Genomic DNA, 14,785 nt, shown 5'->3' on the forward strand with positions numbered 1-14,785 from the left:
CTAAAGCTTGCTTTGATTAATGCTCCTGGATTAAAGAGGAAGAAAAATTTTGGAAAAGTTATTCTTCATTCCTACTTTAGATATTTCAGATCAAATATCTTGGGGGAGTTGTTTCAGATGTTGCATTTAGATTCCACTTAGCTTTTTAAGAGGTAAATAGTGGCATTTTAGATTAAAACTCTCTGAACTAATGACAATTTTTATGTAATAGTTTGGATGAAAATTCTGCAAGGGGGTAATGACCCAGCACTGTTCTATTACATCTTACTCATTTGGATTTTAAAGTTTTAGTTGAAATTCTCCTTCTTATATGTGGGAGGATGGAGTTGCAGGTGGAAAAGTTTATGGAGCATAAAGTTTCTGGCATTGGGGGATTTTTTTCCCCTGGTAAAAATAGAGTTTGTGGATTCAGTTCTTGTCCTGAGAGCAGCAGGATGAAATTCAAATGTGTAATAAAACTTCATGTTAGTTTGCAAATTACAATAGGGACACATGATTGCATTTTTAATAAAAAAACTGCCTGGGATTTGTCAAAGGAGACAAAAATGTGATTTAATAAATGAAACATTTTACCAAACTCCTGCAACCCTACTTGCTTCTTTCTTCTTCTCCCTTGCAAACTGACAAATGATAGATAATAAAAATTGAAAAAGAATCCATTTCAACTCCTTACTTTCCTGGAATTAACTCTATTAAAGCAGTTCACTCTTCTTTTAGATAAATCTAGGCAGTGGAAGAATGGGGCTTTGGAACAGAGCAGTTCTTTATTGCTGCTTGTTACTAACCTTAAAAAGAATTATGGTGTTCTTATCTGAGTAAGTATTTGGACTTCTTTTAACATGAAAAGAGTTTTTCTCCTCTAATTTAGGCCCTAACCTGGAGAGGGAGAGATATTTTCACTTTTGAGAAAGAGAACATACATCTGAGGTCATCTGAAGCGAGGGTTAGATTGTGTGCTCCGTGGAGAACACCGAGCTCATCAGCCCTGCACGGACTCTGGGGACCGAGCCTCGCAGAGCCTTCCAGAGATGAGGCTGGGATGGACACCATGGCACCGAGAATCCCACTCTCCCAGCCTCAAATCTGGTGTCCTAGGAAAGGTTCTAGAGTCCCAAAGCCACCTGAGCCTCTCTGTCCTTGCTAGGATATCAGGATATGTTAATTTTGGACTACAAGCTTTCTGCATTCAGGCCATTATCTTCCCCTGTAAAGTCTATTTGTTTTTATTTTATTTTTGGATGAATCATATTATATCCCAAATACATACATAAAGACTTTTAAAAATAGATCAGCTGGATATGGTGGCACACACCTGTAATTCCAGCATTCAGGAGGCTGAGGCAGGAAGAACACTATGAGTTTGAGGCCAGCCTGGGCTACAAAGTGAGTTCAAGGCCAGCCTGAACTATACTGCAAGAAGTGTGTGTGTGGGGGGAGAATCATATTTAAATATAAAATCACAGATAACAAATATTGGATTTTCTTTGTGCATCCCCCAAATAATTTGCTTTCTCCTGAAGCACACTGAACAAGAAATAGAACAAGAAAGCACTAAGTTTTCTGATAAAATTACAAATTACACTCAGTTAAAAAAAATAAACAGTGTTTTCTGCAGTGAGCTTTCTGGACCCACAGGAAGACATTCCTGAGCTTGGGATCCACAGCCCCAGCTTGTCCGCCGTTGTGCCGTGGGCAGCTGGTGTGACACACTGCAAGGCGCCCTCAGAAGGACCTTCTGATCTGGTCTGGCCAGTTTGAAGTCTTAGTTTTCTTAGTTTTGTAGCTAACAAGATGCTTTAATTTGTTTTCTCTCAATCACCTCATAAGATTTTCCTGAGATACACAGAGTAGCTGAAGCAGTCAGTCCGCGCAGGGTGCAGTACTGCTCCCGTGGCAGTGGAGAGTGAATCAGAATCTGCCGTGGTTTCACTGCATCTTCCAGCGCTGTGTACATGGCCTCAAGAGCTTCGTCCACGATGTCCCCCAGGATAGGGAGCTCTGTTACCTCACCATCAGCCCTAGGCAAATGCTCTGTCACAGCAACAGCAGAGTTGTTCTGCGTCAAGAATGCGGGATGAAGAAATCTCGGGACAACATCTGGGATGGTATTGGTCAAGAAGAGTCTGATGCTGATTCAAGTTTATGACTTGCCCTGTGTGCCTTTTGAATTTCCAAGAGCTCCACTTAAATTCTTAAGGTAAAATTAGGTAATCCAGTGTTATTATTGGCCAAGAAAAAAAAAAAAAAACAAAGAAAAATTACAAATAGTGCTAGTTTCTAGGTCAGTTATCACTTTTAATTCTCAGTCTTTAATATTTTGGTGTGAACAGAGGCACTGGGGTTAGGAGATGTGGAGGGAGAGAAGGCAAAGGGAGGGAAGAGGTCGCGGGTTCCATGCTCTAAAGAGCTGAGAGCCCAGAGGGGAAAAGAGCTCCTGGTCATGGCTCCTGCTGTCATAAATCGCTTTTGAGAAGGGTAAGAAGAGAGCTTATTCTGGCTTGATATCAATGACCAATGATACCAATGGCCAAGGCACATGGGTTGGGGTTACTCTGAGTGATGTGCTCCTGGCCACGGTCATGCATACTTGGCTCAGGATAATCTACCTTCCTGCTTCCTCTGCGGCAGAATCAATGCCTTGCAGCAGGAGTTTTGGCACTCACCGTGGGGTCCAGGGACAATTCCTTTTCCCTGAAGGAGCTGTGTGGATCTGTGCCAGGTTCCTGCATGGACTCTTGATGCCCATCCAAGACAGCCCTGGGTGCATGTTGGTGTCTTTCCGGATGCCAGGCCTACCCTGGCATTGGGCTGTGGCCCTTTGGTTTCTTCTGAGCTGCTTGGGTTTTTCTATCTGTTCATTTCTGGGTGCTAGGATGGAATCTAGGGCTTCACACATGCTAGACAGGTCTCTCCTTTAGATCAGCAGACAGACTCAGCAGCTGCCTGTTAGTATTGGGGTATCTTTCTGCTGTTTTAGAACATTTGTCAGAACCTTTGTTTGCTCATGTTGTATTTTTTTCAGCCATACCTCCATTATTTAAAAATTTATTGTTGATTTTTCATCTCTTCTGGCTTAAGTAACTAATCATCGCATGGCCTGGTGGAGGACGCCCCACAGTCCTGTGACCTGGCAGGGAAAGTCCCCAGCAACACACCGCATCCCTGGGTCATGGGAAATTTAGCAGCCTATAGGGAGACTCACACTTACGGGGTGAGGGGTGGCCACCCTGTGTCTGATTTCTACCCTGCCCCTAAAATGCTGGGATCTACCCCAGATGTCACCAAAGAACCTCAGGGAAGCTACAGGAGTGGGGTAAAGGGCAGAGCCCACTGAGTACCAGAGAAGGTGGCGCAGTTGGGAGAAGGGACAGTGCCTCCATGACAATGAGGAATGGAAGCTCAAGGTGGGAGGACATGATGGGGACAAACTATTTGGTACTCCAGTTGGCTTTACATTTGAGAGTTATGGCCCTCAACTTTCAAGTACATGGAAAAATGGGGGAATTTAACCGAGGATAGCTTTAGCTTTATGTTCCCTCTGTGGGGACCTTTGATGTCCCTGCACTGGTTTTCTGGCATGGCGAACTAGAAGCTTGGGACAATAAAGCAACAAGGAAAAAAAGAACAAAAGAGAAAAGGAGGAGAGGGAGGAGGAGGAAGAGGAGGGAAGGTAGAAGGACAGGAGGAACCAGTGGGGAAGGTCTGGTCCAGTCTGGCCTGGTTGGGTCTGGTCTGGTCTGGTTCGACTTTCACTGTGAGGAGCCTGAGTGCTATTTCAGCTGCAGTATGAGGAAAGTAAGAATGTCCTTCCAACCAGCTCTGTCCGAAATTTGAAGCAGCAAGAAACGTGACTTCCATCCCTACATGCAGCCTGCCAGTGCTCGGCTCCTGAAGCGGAGAAGGTGATTTTTCACTTGCAATGCTACCTGGCCCCAGGATTCTTTGGAAACAGGAGAGAAATGGCCTCAGATGTATCCTGGACACAGCATTGGGCAGAATTTCATTGAAACCCATCAAGGAAACTGCCCAAGCTCCCAGAAAAGGCTTTGGCAGGCTCTGTGGCAATGCTGCTCATGTTTGGCGGGATCTGTCCTGCACTCCTCCGTGTAATCAAGCTCATCTTGACAGCTGTGCCTCTCCTGGTGAATTTGCTTCTGTTATACATATCAAGGTGTGTGTGTGTGTGTGTGTGTGTGTGTGTGTGTGTGTGTGTTGGTACAAGGGATCAAACCCAGGGGAACTGTAGTACTAAACTACAGCTCTTTTAGATTGTTTTTATTTCATTTTATTTTAAAATTTTGAGACAGGGCCTCATTAATTTGTCCAGGCTGATCCTGAACTTGTTATCCTCTTGCCTCAGTTTCCCAAGGAGCTGGGGTTATAGACATGCACCACTATGCATGTTACCATTTTGTTTGATTAGCAGGCCTCATTAAAATTTCTGTGAACATCTTTAGGATAATTCTTAAGCTGCGATGATAAGGTTAACATATGAAGATCTTCAGCTCTCTTCCCCCTTTCCTTCTTGTGCTCCTTTTCTCCTGTTGTTATCCCAGGCTGCTTAGAAGTTTATTTCCATCCAATCCTTGCAGATATCTAAGAGTTAACTCCTAGACTCATTACAGACTTAATAATAATAATAATAATAATGATAATAATGTGGCTTTTTAAAAATCTGCAAGCTGCTATAGGACCTGATTCATGTGAAAATTTTGAACCATAGCCTATGTGAGGTTTGCAAATGAAAATCTTAAAGTTTAACCACATGAACAGATGACTTTAACTTGTTTCATTTTGTCATAAATGTAATTTGGATTCAATGATCATTTCATAAACCAGTGAATGTATATTCCTGTATTTCTATCTTATAAATTTGTTGGCAAAATAGAGATGCCTTCAAAAACTGTCAGCTTTTTCGTCATGTGCTGGATGCACGGCTCTGGGCTGTGATTGGACAATGGCGAGCAATGCCCACGGGCTGATCCACCCACTGACCAGTTCGCAACTGCCTGGTTGTAGGAGGCGGGGTCTGCTCAGAAAGCGCAGTTGCTGGGCCGGTGATCTGAAGGGCTGCTCTTCCTCCCTGCTTCCTGTTCCAGGTTCTGCTTCCTATCCACCATGACCTGAGCAGCCTTCCCTTGCCTAGATTCTTCCATCAGTGCTCTGCTTGTGCAAGGACTGAGACTGCTAGTGGAAGTTTTCTTTTTTTTTTCACTGGTAATTGAACTCAGGACCTCGCCTTTGCCAGGCAGATGCTGTGCCACTGAGCTATATCCCTGGCCCATGGCTAAGATTTCTAAAACGGGAGCAAGATAACCTTCTCTCACTCTGAGCCACAGGCATCCAGTGTTTCGTCCCAGCAACAAGGAAAGTAACTGAGGCACGCTGAGGGGTGGGATTGCTTGAGCCCAGGGGTCCAAAAAGAAAAACAACTTTTCACTATGAGAAAGCGCACATTCCCCTATCTTTTTTTGTGGTACTGGGGATAGAACCAAGTCTTCACACTGAACTATATCCTCAGCCCTCTTTTTCATCTTGGACTTTGAGACAGTGTCTTGCTAAGTTGCCTAGGCAGGACTCAAACTTTTAATCTTCCTGCGTCAGCCTCCCAAGTGCTGGAATTACAGATGCATACCACAGTGCCTAGCAGACAAGCGCACATTTCTAAAAATTGCTAGTCTACCTAAAGTGTTGAAGGACTGGTAACCAAAACTAAAAATAGTAAGGGAAGCAACTGTGTATGTGAGGAACACAAGGTATATTTTATACAGGAAGTTACAGAGCACAAGGTTTTGAGGAAAAAAAGGTAAAGTTTTGTCCTAAAAGTGACTATGGTTCCAAAGTGAGAAAGTAGTAGAGTACAGAACTAAGAGTTTGGATGAATTGTGAAAGATTTGAAAATGTTGTAAAAGTGGTGTCATGGTTTGGGTCTAGACAACCCCCACAGCCTCATGCAGTTATAGGTAGGGCTTTTTCAGAGGTGACTGGATCTAGAATGTGTGATGCTGGGTTAAGGGTGTGTGATTACTAAATCAGCCCACTGACTGGACTAGAGCCTAGGTAGAATATAAGGGAGGGGGCAGAAAGAGGCTGTTAAGGTCTCTTGTTCCTTTGCTACCGTCTGCCTGCCATGAACTGTTCTCTGCATAGCCACTCAAGCTGATTATAGGCTGCAACCTCTACAAGCTGTGAGCTGAACGAACCTTCCCTCCTTCCACTTTGGGCTTTGACTATTTTGTCTCAGCAATGAGAAAAGTAGCTAAGACAGGGGGCTTGGAAGCAATGAATAGAAAATATGAGGCAAACTAGAAAGGAGTCTCCTAAGTGCAGGGGTGGCAGAGAGCCTACACTTGAGTCCGCAGAATGGTGAGCTTGCAGGTAGCTATGGGACAGTGGCCATGGGGCAGGCACCAGGGCCAGTGCTCTGCGGATGCTCTGCGGGAAGCACCAATTACAGCAGGTGACAGGTGGAGCTTTAACTGAGACACCACACCTGGAGGGCGCAGTCCCCAGTGAAATGATGCTGTAAGGTGCCTCACTGTGGAGTTACCCAGCATGGGAATGGAGGAGGCCACATTCTGCCAGTGGTCTGAGGATGGGCAGCACTGGGGGACATCTACCAGAGTCGCACCTCCCTTCCCCACTGTGACCTACAGCTAACACTTGGCTATGGCCATACAATCTGCGAAATCCAGATTTCTCACAAGGCTGTCTTGTGTCTCTGCTTCCATGGCTGACAATATTTGGAATGTGGGAATGGGTAATTTTGTTGGGATGGAATTTGTAGTTAGATTGTTTTAGTGCCTGACTTCTATAATGAGGTTAACTGTTTAGTTCCCAGAACTGGAATGTAACATAATAACAAAAAAACACAATGGCTGAAATTATTAGCAATGTATGAAGGTTCGAATAATTTGCATATTGAAAACCGATTTTTCTTAGAGCAGGTACTGGCCTCTCCACGAGGTTATAGTCATGGAGGCAAATTGGCCAGAAGAGAAACGAGACTTGGAAGATGAGGAGCGGTCACTGTAGGCACTCCAGACATCAAGGAGGTATTTCATGTAGTGTAGATGAGCGCAGGTGCTGAGACACAGGAGGCGGTGGTTGGCGGGTGCACACTCCCGCTGCCTGCCCCTGCTCCTGGCCACCCTTCATGCTCGGTCTCGGCAGCCGCAGGACTCACTCTGGCTGTGCATGGTGAGTGACTGTTGCATGCGTCACAGAACACAGAGGAAGAGGAGGCTCTGGACTGGGCCAGCATGACCCGTGTGTGGACAGGGCCCAGTGCTTCCTTCTGACAAGGAAAGGACATGTGCCTGTCAGTTGGCCTCGCCCCTGCAGGTCCTACAGCAGCCTGCCCAGCCAGTGCGCTGGGCCCTCATCTGCACCTGCAGCACCTGGCCCAAGGGAGGACCCCAGGCTGACTGTCTCTCAGGAAGCACATCTGACCTCAGGCCCAGCAGGCTGCTGGAGTAAGAATGTTGGGATTTCGGGAGCGGAAGACCTGGGGCTTTCTTGGTGCTTTGACAGCCCTTTACTTTCCATCTCTGCACTGTGGGTGGGTGGGACCCTGGGAATGGACTGTGAAAGTCAGCTGGTCTCAAGCTTCCACTATCCGAGGACTAAGACCTCTGTAAAAAGCCGTGGGTGGTGCTGTAGGCCAGGCATCTCAGCATTCTTGAAGGCTGAGGCAGGACAGTCAAAGTTTAACAGTTTAGCTACACAGCAAGATTCTGTCCCCACTCCCCCCCCACAAATAGAAAAAGAACTGGTGTGCAGCTCAGTGTTCGATTTCCAGTGCTGAATGATGATGATGATGTTAATAGTAAAAGGACACATTTCAGAGAAGGGTGTTATTCTCCCTCTTTGAATCTTCTGTTGTCATCCTTGATCTCAGGAGGAAAACATTCGAACAGCCTGGTGGATATTTTCCTAGATGTTAGTAAATGTAAGCATGTAGGTGCACATAGAGTTTCTGTTTTGTTTTACAACATTCTGCCCCCTTACATTTTCATTAAATTGCTCAATACATGTCCATTTTAGGACAAATTATTGCTCAAGTTGTAGGAATAGCTTAGACCATTTGTAAGACTAAAGCATAGAAACTACGGAGAGATAATGCTGGGTAAACTGAGCTGCGTGGGAACAGAAGCAGCAGGGATGTTGGTCGTTTAGGAAAGAAAGCCAGTGCGGTGGTGTATGCCTGTAATCTCAGCGACTTGGGAGGCTGAGGCAGGAGGATAACAGGTCTCTGTATCTCCTCATCCTTGAGAGAGAGGGAGAGAAAGAGAGAGAGAGAGAGAGAGAGAGGGAGAGAGAGAGAGAGGGAGAGAGATGCAGGGGGGAGGGAGAGAGAGAGAAAGAGAGAGGGAGAGGGAAAGAAAGGAGAGGAACAGAAAAAGGTTCAGTTAATCAAACTAAATCAATTCACAATTGTATCCTAAGGGTAATAACTGAACATCCCTAAAACCGTAAACTCTAACACACAATGCTAAAAACCTAAAATCTAAAAAATTTGACTACCGTCATCTATGGAAAATTCCACACCACACACAAATTAATTAAGAATAGTGTAAAGTTACCTTCTGGCTATGTGCTTAAGGTCCATATGGAACACAATTGAGCTTTGTGTTTAGACAGAGTCCCCTCCCCAGGAAACATCAGTGTGTGCAAATGTCCTAAAATGGGAAGCAATCCCAGACCAGAAGCATTTCTGGTCTGAGGCACTTTAGACTTGGGGTATCTACCTGTGTGACCCCCAGGACAGTCACCGGGCACTTGCTTTCTGGGTGAAATGGGAGAGAGGCCAGGGATTGTCTCCAGGCTAAATAGGCCACTTGACCAGTCACTTAACCCTGGGGTTGTGTTTCCTTATTTAGGGAACAAACCAGATTAGACTAGATGTTATCTATGGTTCTATCTATTTCTGATTAGTGCTTTAATTTCCTAGAAAAAAACCCTCACAAATCTTGCTGGGTAAAAGCACTCTTTGTTCTGGGATATTCCTGGTGGATCGCCTCTCATTCCCAGTGGCAGCTACGGTGCCTGTCATCCAGCTTGTGTTACCCCACTGCCCTAACTTCTGAGAACACCTGCAGCCGGCCAAGGCTTTTCCATCCTTTATCACATCCGGTTTTCACAGTTCCTTGGTGATGAAACTGAAACTGAGCAGAGGTTACCTTGATCCTCACTTTACAGACGGAGGGAGAAATCTAGAGTCCTGCAGAGATGTGCTTCTATGCACGCGGTCTCGGCATTGGTGGCCAAGTAGACAGAGGCGATCTGGATAGTCACTGGCTTGCCCTTATTTGAGAATCTATGGTGTGGTATATTTGTAATTATGAGGACCATTATTCAATGCTGGCAATAGAACAAAAAAACAGCTTATGGACCGGGGATAAAGCTCAGGGACACAGTGCCTGCCTGGAGAGTGCGAGGTCCTGAGTTCGATTCCCAGTACACTCATAGGTGTATGTTTTGTGTCACTAGACATCTTGGGCCCAGTGGGACTTGGAGGCTCTCCTGACTGTTCCTTATCACACTTGGTCCTGCAGCACTCCAGGTCCAAGTGCTCTGTCACTGTCCCCTCCGGTCTCTGAGGTATCCAGGCTTTGTAGTTAGCATTCGCCTTCCTGGAATGTGTTTCCTTATCTTGTTGTCTAACTGTTACACGCTCTTCAGATTCAGTGTCTGCCCTGTGAATTATTTGCTCACTATCATCTGCAGTCACAGAGCTCCTTTTTCACCACTGTTGTGTATGTGTGCGAGCTTGTGCATGTGTGTGCGCTTGTGCATGTGTGTGCATGCGTGTTATGAATCCAGGGCTTCCTGCATGTTCTGCTCTACCTCAACCTTTAAAATCTCCATCATTGCAATAGCCTCACATTTTTCTGACCTGTACTCCCAGCTTTTTAGGGGTAAAACAAGGATCTCATTTTAGTCTGGGATTTCCAGGCAGCAGGCACAGTGCAGTGAATGCTGAAAAGATGCTGAAAAGGTGTACTAAGGAGGAGATTTCACTGGAATTTTTTTTTTGGTTTTTCTCCGGTACCAGGAACCGAACTCACGACCTTGCGCTTGCCAGGCAGGCGCTTTTGCCGCTGAGCTAAATCCCCAGCCCTTCACTGGAATTTATAAAAGTTGTTAAGCACAATTAAAATTTTACTTTCAATGCAATTTGTTGCTGAAACTTTTTATCAGTACTCAATATTTATTTTTTAAAAATTTGAAGCAGTTATGTTACATAAAAGTTGAAAGCAGTTACAATATTACACAAAATTTACAAGCAGTTATAAGGTTACACAAAAGTTACAAACAGTTACAATGTTACACAAAAGTTATAAGAAGTTACAATGTTACACAAAATTTGCAAGCATAGTAGAAAGACTTCTATGCTTGAGTTGCTATCTGACCCGGTTCTCTTGGAATACATTCATCTGTATTTCCTACATCTTTGGCCAGGCCCATTTCCTCACTTTCAAGCACAAGGAGCTATTCCTGGTTCATCTTGTTCTTTGCCTATCTGTTCCTGGAGTCAGCCCTTTTCCTTAGGGGCTCTGGTTTTGTTTCTTGGAGAATTGCACTTGAAAGCCAAGCTCAGTGCCTTAGCTACTCATTCCTTGCTGCTAGGGTGTTCTTCCTAGGCCTGCAGTGATGAGGCTGGGAGTTATGTACAACTGTGTAGACCTCTGTGTTTCTGTATGGGGACCATTAATTGACACTGATGTTGCTAATTTCAGCTAAAGACAGCAAGGTTCAGTCTTGTTTTCTCTCTCTTCACATTTCCAATTTCATTTTCTGACTGTGGGAAAATTTGTTGCTATAACCCACAATATATGTATTTATCCAACCATTTCCTTTGTGTCTTAGTTACTCTCTCATTGCTGGACAAAATACCTGGCACCCACAAATTGAAGGAGTGGAGGTTTGTTTTGGCTCAGTTTCAGTCCACAGCTGGCTGGCTCCCAGACAGGGCAGCATGTCACAGGGGCTTGACAGAGGAGGAACAGATCCTGGCATGGTGGCAGGAAGCAGAGAGAAATCAAGGAGGAGGAGGGAGATAGACCTTTCCAGGCCACACCCCCACTGACCACCTCCTCCTACCAGTAATGGCCAACATCACTCCCAGCTGTAAATCCATCAGTGAATTAATCCAGTATCACAACCCATGATTCAGTCACTCCCAAAAGCCTCACTTATGTGTGCAGGAGGCTTTGGGGGACATCTAGATATAAATCAGAGCACTTTGTGTACAGGTGTTATGCTTCAATCTAGAATGCCCCTCAACTCTCCTGTTCAGAGGTGGGACTTTTGGCGGGGGGTAACGGGATCACGGACACACTGCACTCATGAGACTATTCATCCTTGATGAGTTATAAGTGGGGTCTGGTGGGAACAGGCAGGTTGCTAGAGGCTGACCTGGAACCTTGCATGCTTGTCCCCACTTCTTTCCTCCCTCTCTGCTTGTGGCCACCACAAGCTGAGCAGCTTTGCTCCACCAGGCCCTTCCACCATGATGTCCCTGCCTTGGAGCCTATAACTGTGGACTAAACCCTCCTTAAACTGTGCGATTTTGCCCAAAAGATGGGAAAGCTGACCCATACCATAATCTAGTTCTGCTTCCCCGCCTCCTGTTCCTTCCTTATTCTTCCTGCATCCGGGTATCCCCTTTCCACAGGTTACTGCTCCTCACCCACTATCTCAGGAACATCACTGTCATTCTATGTCCATCAGCATCACCTGCTTGGCCTCAACTTCCTGTGCTGGTCACTTTCTATCTCCATGGACTTCCTCTACTCCACTTGGGCTCTGGCAGCCACCCCAAGCCACCTCTCTTACAGGTAGGCTCTGCTGAGAAGGACATGCTCCTCATCCCACCTGAATGCTAGCAGACCCCGCCAGGCACACACCCGCCTACCTGTGAGGACATCCTCTCATGGCCTTTTGAATTAACGAATGTTTAAAAGGCTCCTCTACCAGGAATGGGTCATTCCCCAATCCGTGAGCGTGTCAGACTCCAGCGGGCTGCTCTGTCCCCCCCCATCCCACCCCCGCTGGGGTCTCTGCCCTCGCTGGATCTCTATTACCCACTTTGCACCAATGGGCCCTGATCTGTGCTCCACCAAGGAGCTCCAAGGATGGGAAGGGAAAGGGAAGGAGAGAGGCTGCGTCTTCAGAGGCCTTGCCAGTCCTGTCCAGGAACACGTGTGCCCAAACAAGTTTACAAGAAAGAAGTTGGTTCCTCACTTGTGACAGTTACAAAAGAGCTGGGCTCATAAATTTTGGAAATATTAAGGAAAAATAAGATTTGAGGTCAGTTGTCCTTTCCACTGGAGAAATGGACTTGACTTTCTCCTCTATGCCTTGTACTTTTTCCTGATAGATGACTTCTGAGTTAGACACTTAGGAATACAAAGGCTGGGCTGGGGTCTTACCACGCTGGACCCTGCTGTGTTGGTTTACAGATGAGGGCACTGAGCTGGGCGAGCTTCCCCAGATGGAAATGAAAGGGAGCTTGCAAAACCCTGCCTCTGCCCGTGGCGGCCACTCCTTCATTACTCCCGGGAACCACTTGAACTTTAGGACAAATTCCCCAGAAAGTCTGCCTTGTAGCTTCTGTTTTCCGCAGTATCCTTCGTCCACTGTGCTGTTGCTGACAGGAGGCCCTGTGAGAGGCCCCCAAATGACCCCAGCCCTGCTCGGGTGCTTTTAGCTTATTAGGGCAGAAGATCTAGAAATCATCCTCACTTCCCTGGTAGCTGGTAACTTCGCATTTTCTGAATACTAAGCACACGCTTGTGTTATGTTAACTGTACTGGTAAGGGTGTCAAGCAGGCTGATCGTTACCCATTTTACTATCTGTCCTGTAGGGTTGATGGATTAGCAAAATATGAGTGACATGAATGATTGAAACATTATATTTTTAAAAAATCCACAATATAAAACTTGTGTTATTGAAAACCCATTATCTCTGTTGGAAAAACCCAACACGTCAACGTATTACATTGTAACTAGCAAAGTTTGTTGTGGAGAAGCAGGGAATGAACAGCTTGTGGGGCATAGAGGAGCCTTCTATTCACTTTTATTTTAATTTAGGTTTTTTTTTTTTTTTTTGAGACAAGACCTGGCTTTGTACCGCAGGCTGGCCTTGAACTCACTATGTAGCCCAGTCTGGCCTTGACTTTAAGGCAATCCTCCTGCCTCAGCCTTGCTAGTGCTGGGATTACAGGCATATGCCACCACACTGGTAGAGGAGCCTTTTAAACATTCATTAATTCAAAAGGACACCTTGAGCCACAAGGCCAAAGGAAAAACAGACAATAAGCTACATTAAAAAACCCAATAAAAGGCTTGGACCCTGCACCTAGGCATGGTTTAAGCGCTCAGCTTTGGCACTGGGGACTTCCGGCCTCCGGGGCTTCTGTGCATCCCTGTGATTCCGGAGACTGCTGTCAGCACAGGCTCAGACTTAGTACCAGAGAGGGGCGCATCGTGGGGCTCAGCTCAGCTCCTTCAGAAGGGGTCTGGTGACCACCCAGAGCCTGTCCCAGGTCCCTTTACACTGGGCAGGTCACTACCGCACATTTAGGCTCTGCAGAGCCCTCCCCCCACCGCCCCTCCCCTGTCCTGGGCCTCTTGTCCTTCGGATTCTGTCCCCCGTCCTCCCCTCCCCCCCGGCCCCGTTGCCATCTTCCCATGTCAGCCCCAAGTTGAGGTCCTTTTGTTCCGCCGACCTACTCTGGCCTCGGTGTCCCTTTCTAGCTGTGCGGTTGGGGGGCTGCACGGCCCGGGGCTTCCTGGGCAGCGGACTTGGAGGCCCGGCTTCATTTTGTGCCTGGCAGACGTAACCTTTGTCCCCAAACACCACCTTGGCATCGCGCTAACTCGCTGGGCTCACACCCGAGCCAGCGCGTCGGGACTCTCATCCGAACAAACAAACCGCCTGTGATCTGCGGATGTTCTGCCGGCGCAGGAAGCGCCCCGTCCGCCCTGCACACTCCTGACTCGGCTTCCTCTTTCTCCCGAGGGTTAGAAGTGCGACCAAAGCAATTCTTGTGGGTCTCCGAGACCATGCGGGGCTGCCGGCTCCAGTTCAGGACGCCCATAGCACAGAGGTAACCGTGATCGCGACACTGCAGGGGACTCGCCGGCCTACGGGTGGCTGCTTGGGCGCGGGAGGCGCGGGGCGCCGGGTGGGGCGGGGTCGCGTGCGGGGCGGGGACAGGACCGTCCCTTATCTGCACGTCTAGGAGGACTGGCTCCCCGCGGGCAGGGGCCCAGACAGCAGAGGACAGGGACACAGGGCCAGTGTCGCCTCGGTACACAGAGGGACGCGGAGGCGGAGCGGGCCAGAGAGGTGCGGGGCCGGGAGCCCCAACCTGCCCTGCCGGAGGAGCGACCAGGAGAGGGAGGGAGCCAGAGAGGGAGGCCCCTGCCCCCGGCACGGGGTGGAACCCGGGACCTCGCACCGAGCTCCGTCCCCAACCCTTCTGCATTTCTTATTTTGAAACAAGGTCTCGCCCAGTCTCCTCGACTGGGCTAGAACTTGCGACCCTCCTGCCTCAGCCTCCCACTGTGCTGGGAGGACAGGCGCGCGCTGCCGCGCCAGGCGGGAGGGTGGCGGAGCAGCTCTGACCCTGGGCCCCACGTGTCCACCTCGGCAGGGACAGAGAGGGCGGATCCGGGTCTGCGCGGCTGAGGCAGCTGGCGGCCCCGGCCTCACCGCGTCCGTCCCCTCCCGCAGGCTCCGCGCCAGGCCGGGTCCGCGCCGCCGATCGCCCTG

At 47.8% G+C, this 14,785-nt stretch overlaps 1 protein-coding gene across 2 annotated transcripts in view; it reads left to right on the forward strand.

Annotated features, from left to right (window-relative positions):
• Positions 1 to 14,785, forward strand: part of Slc39a8 (solute carrier family 39 (zinc transporter), member 8) — a gene marked incomplete in the record, with an annotated part of 90,239 nt that overhangs the window by 9,267 nt on the left and 66,187 nt on the right. Inside the window, 2 exon segments of one of the 2 annotated variants that reach the window (XM_013505413.1) lie at positions 14,030 to 14,117; positions 14,747 to 14,785. In XM_013505413.1, the coding sequence (XP_013360867.1) occupies positions 14,030 to 14,117; positions 14,747 to 14,785 (127 nt within the window). 2 annotated transcript variants of the gene reach the window in all.

The sequence above is a fragment of the Chinchilla lanigera genome, unplaced genomic scaffold (genome assembly GCF_000276665.1).
Source record: "Chinchilla lanigera isolate Chin_1 unplaced genomic scaffold, ChiLan1.0 scaffold00095, whole genome shotgun sequence".
Taxonomy (NCBI): domain Eukaryota; kingdom Metazoa; phylum Chordata; class Mammalia; order Rodentia; family Chinchillidae; genus Chinchilla; species Chinchilla lanigera.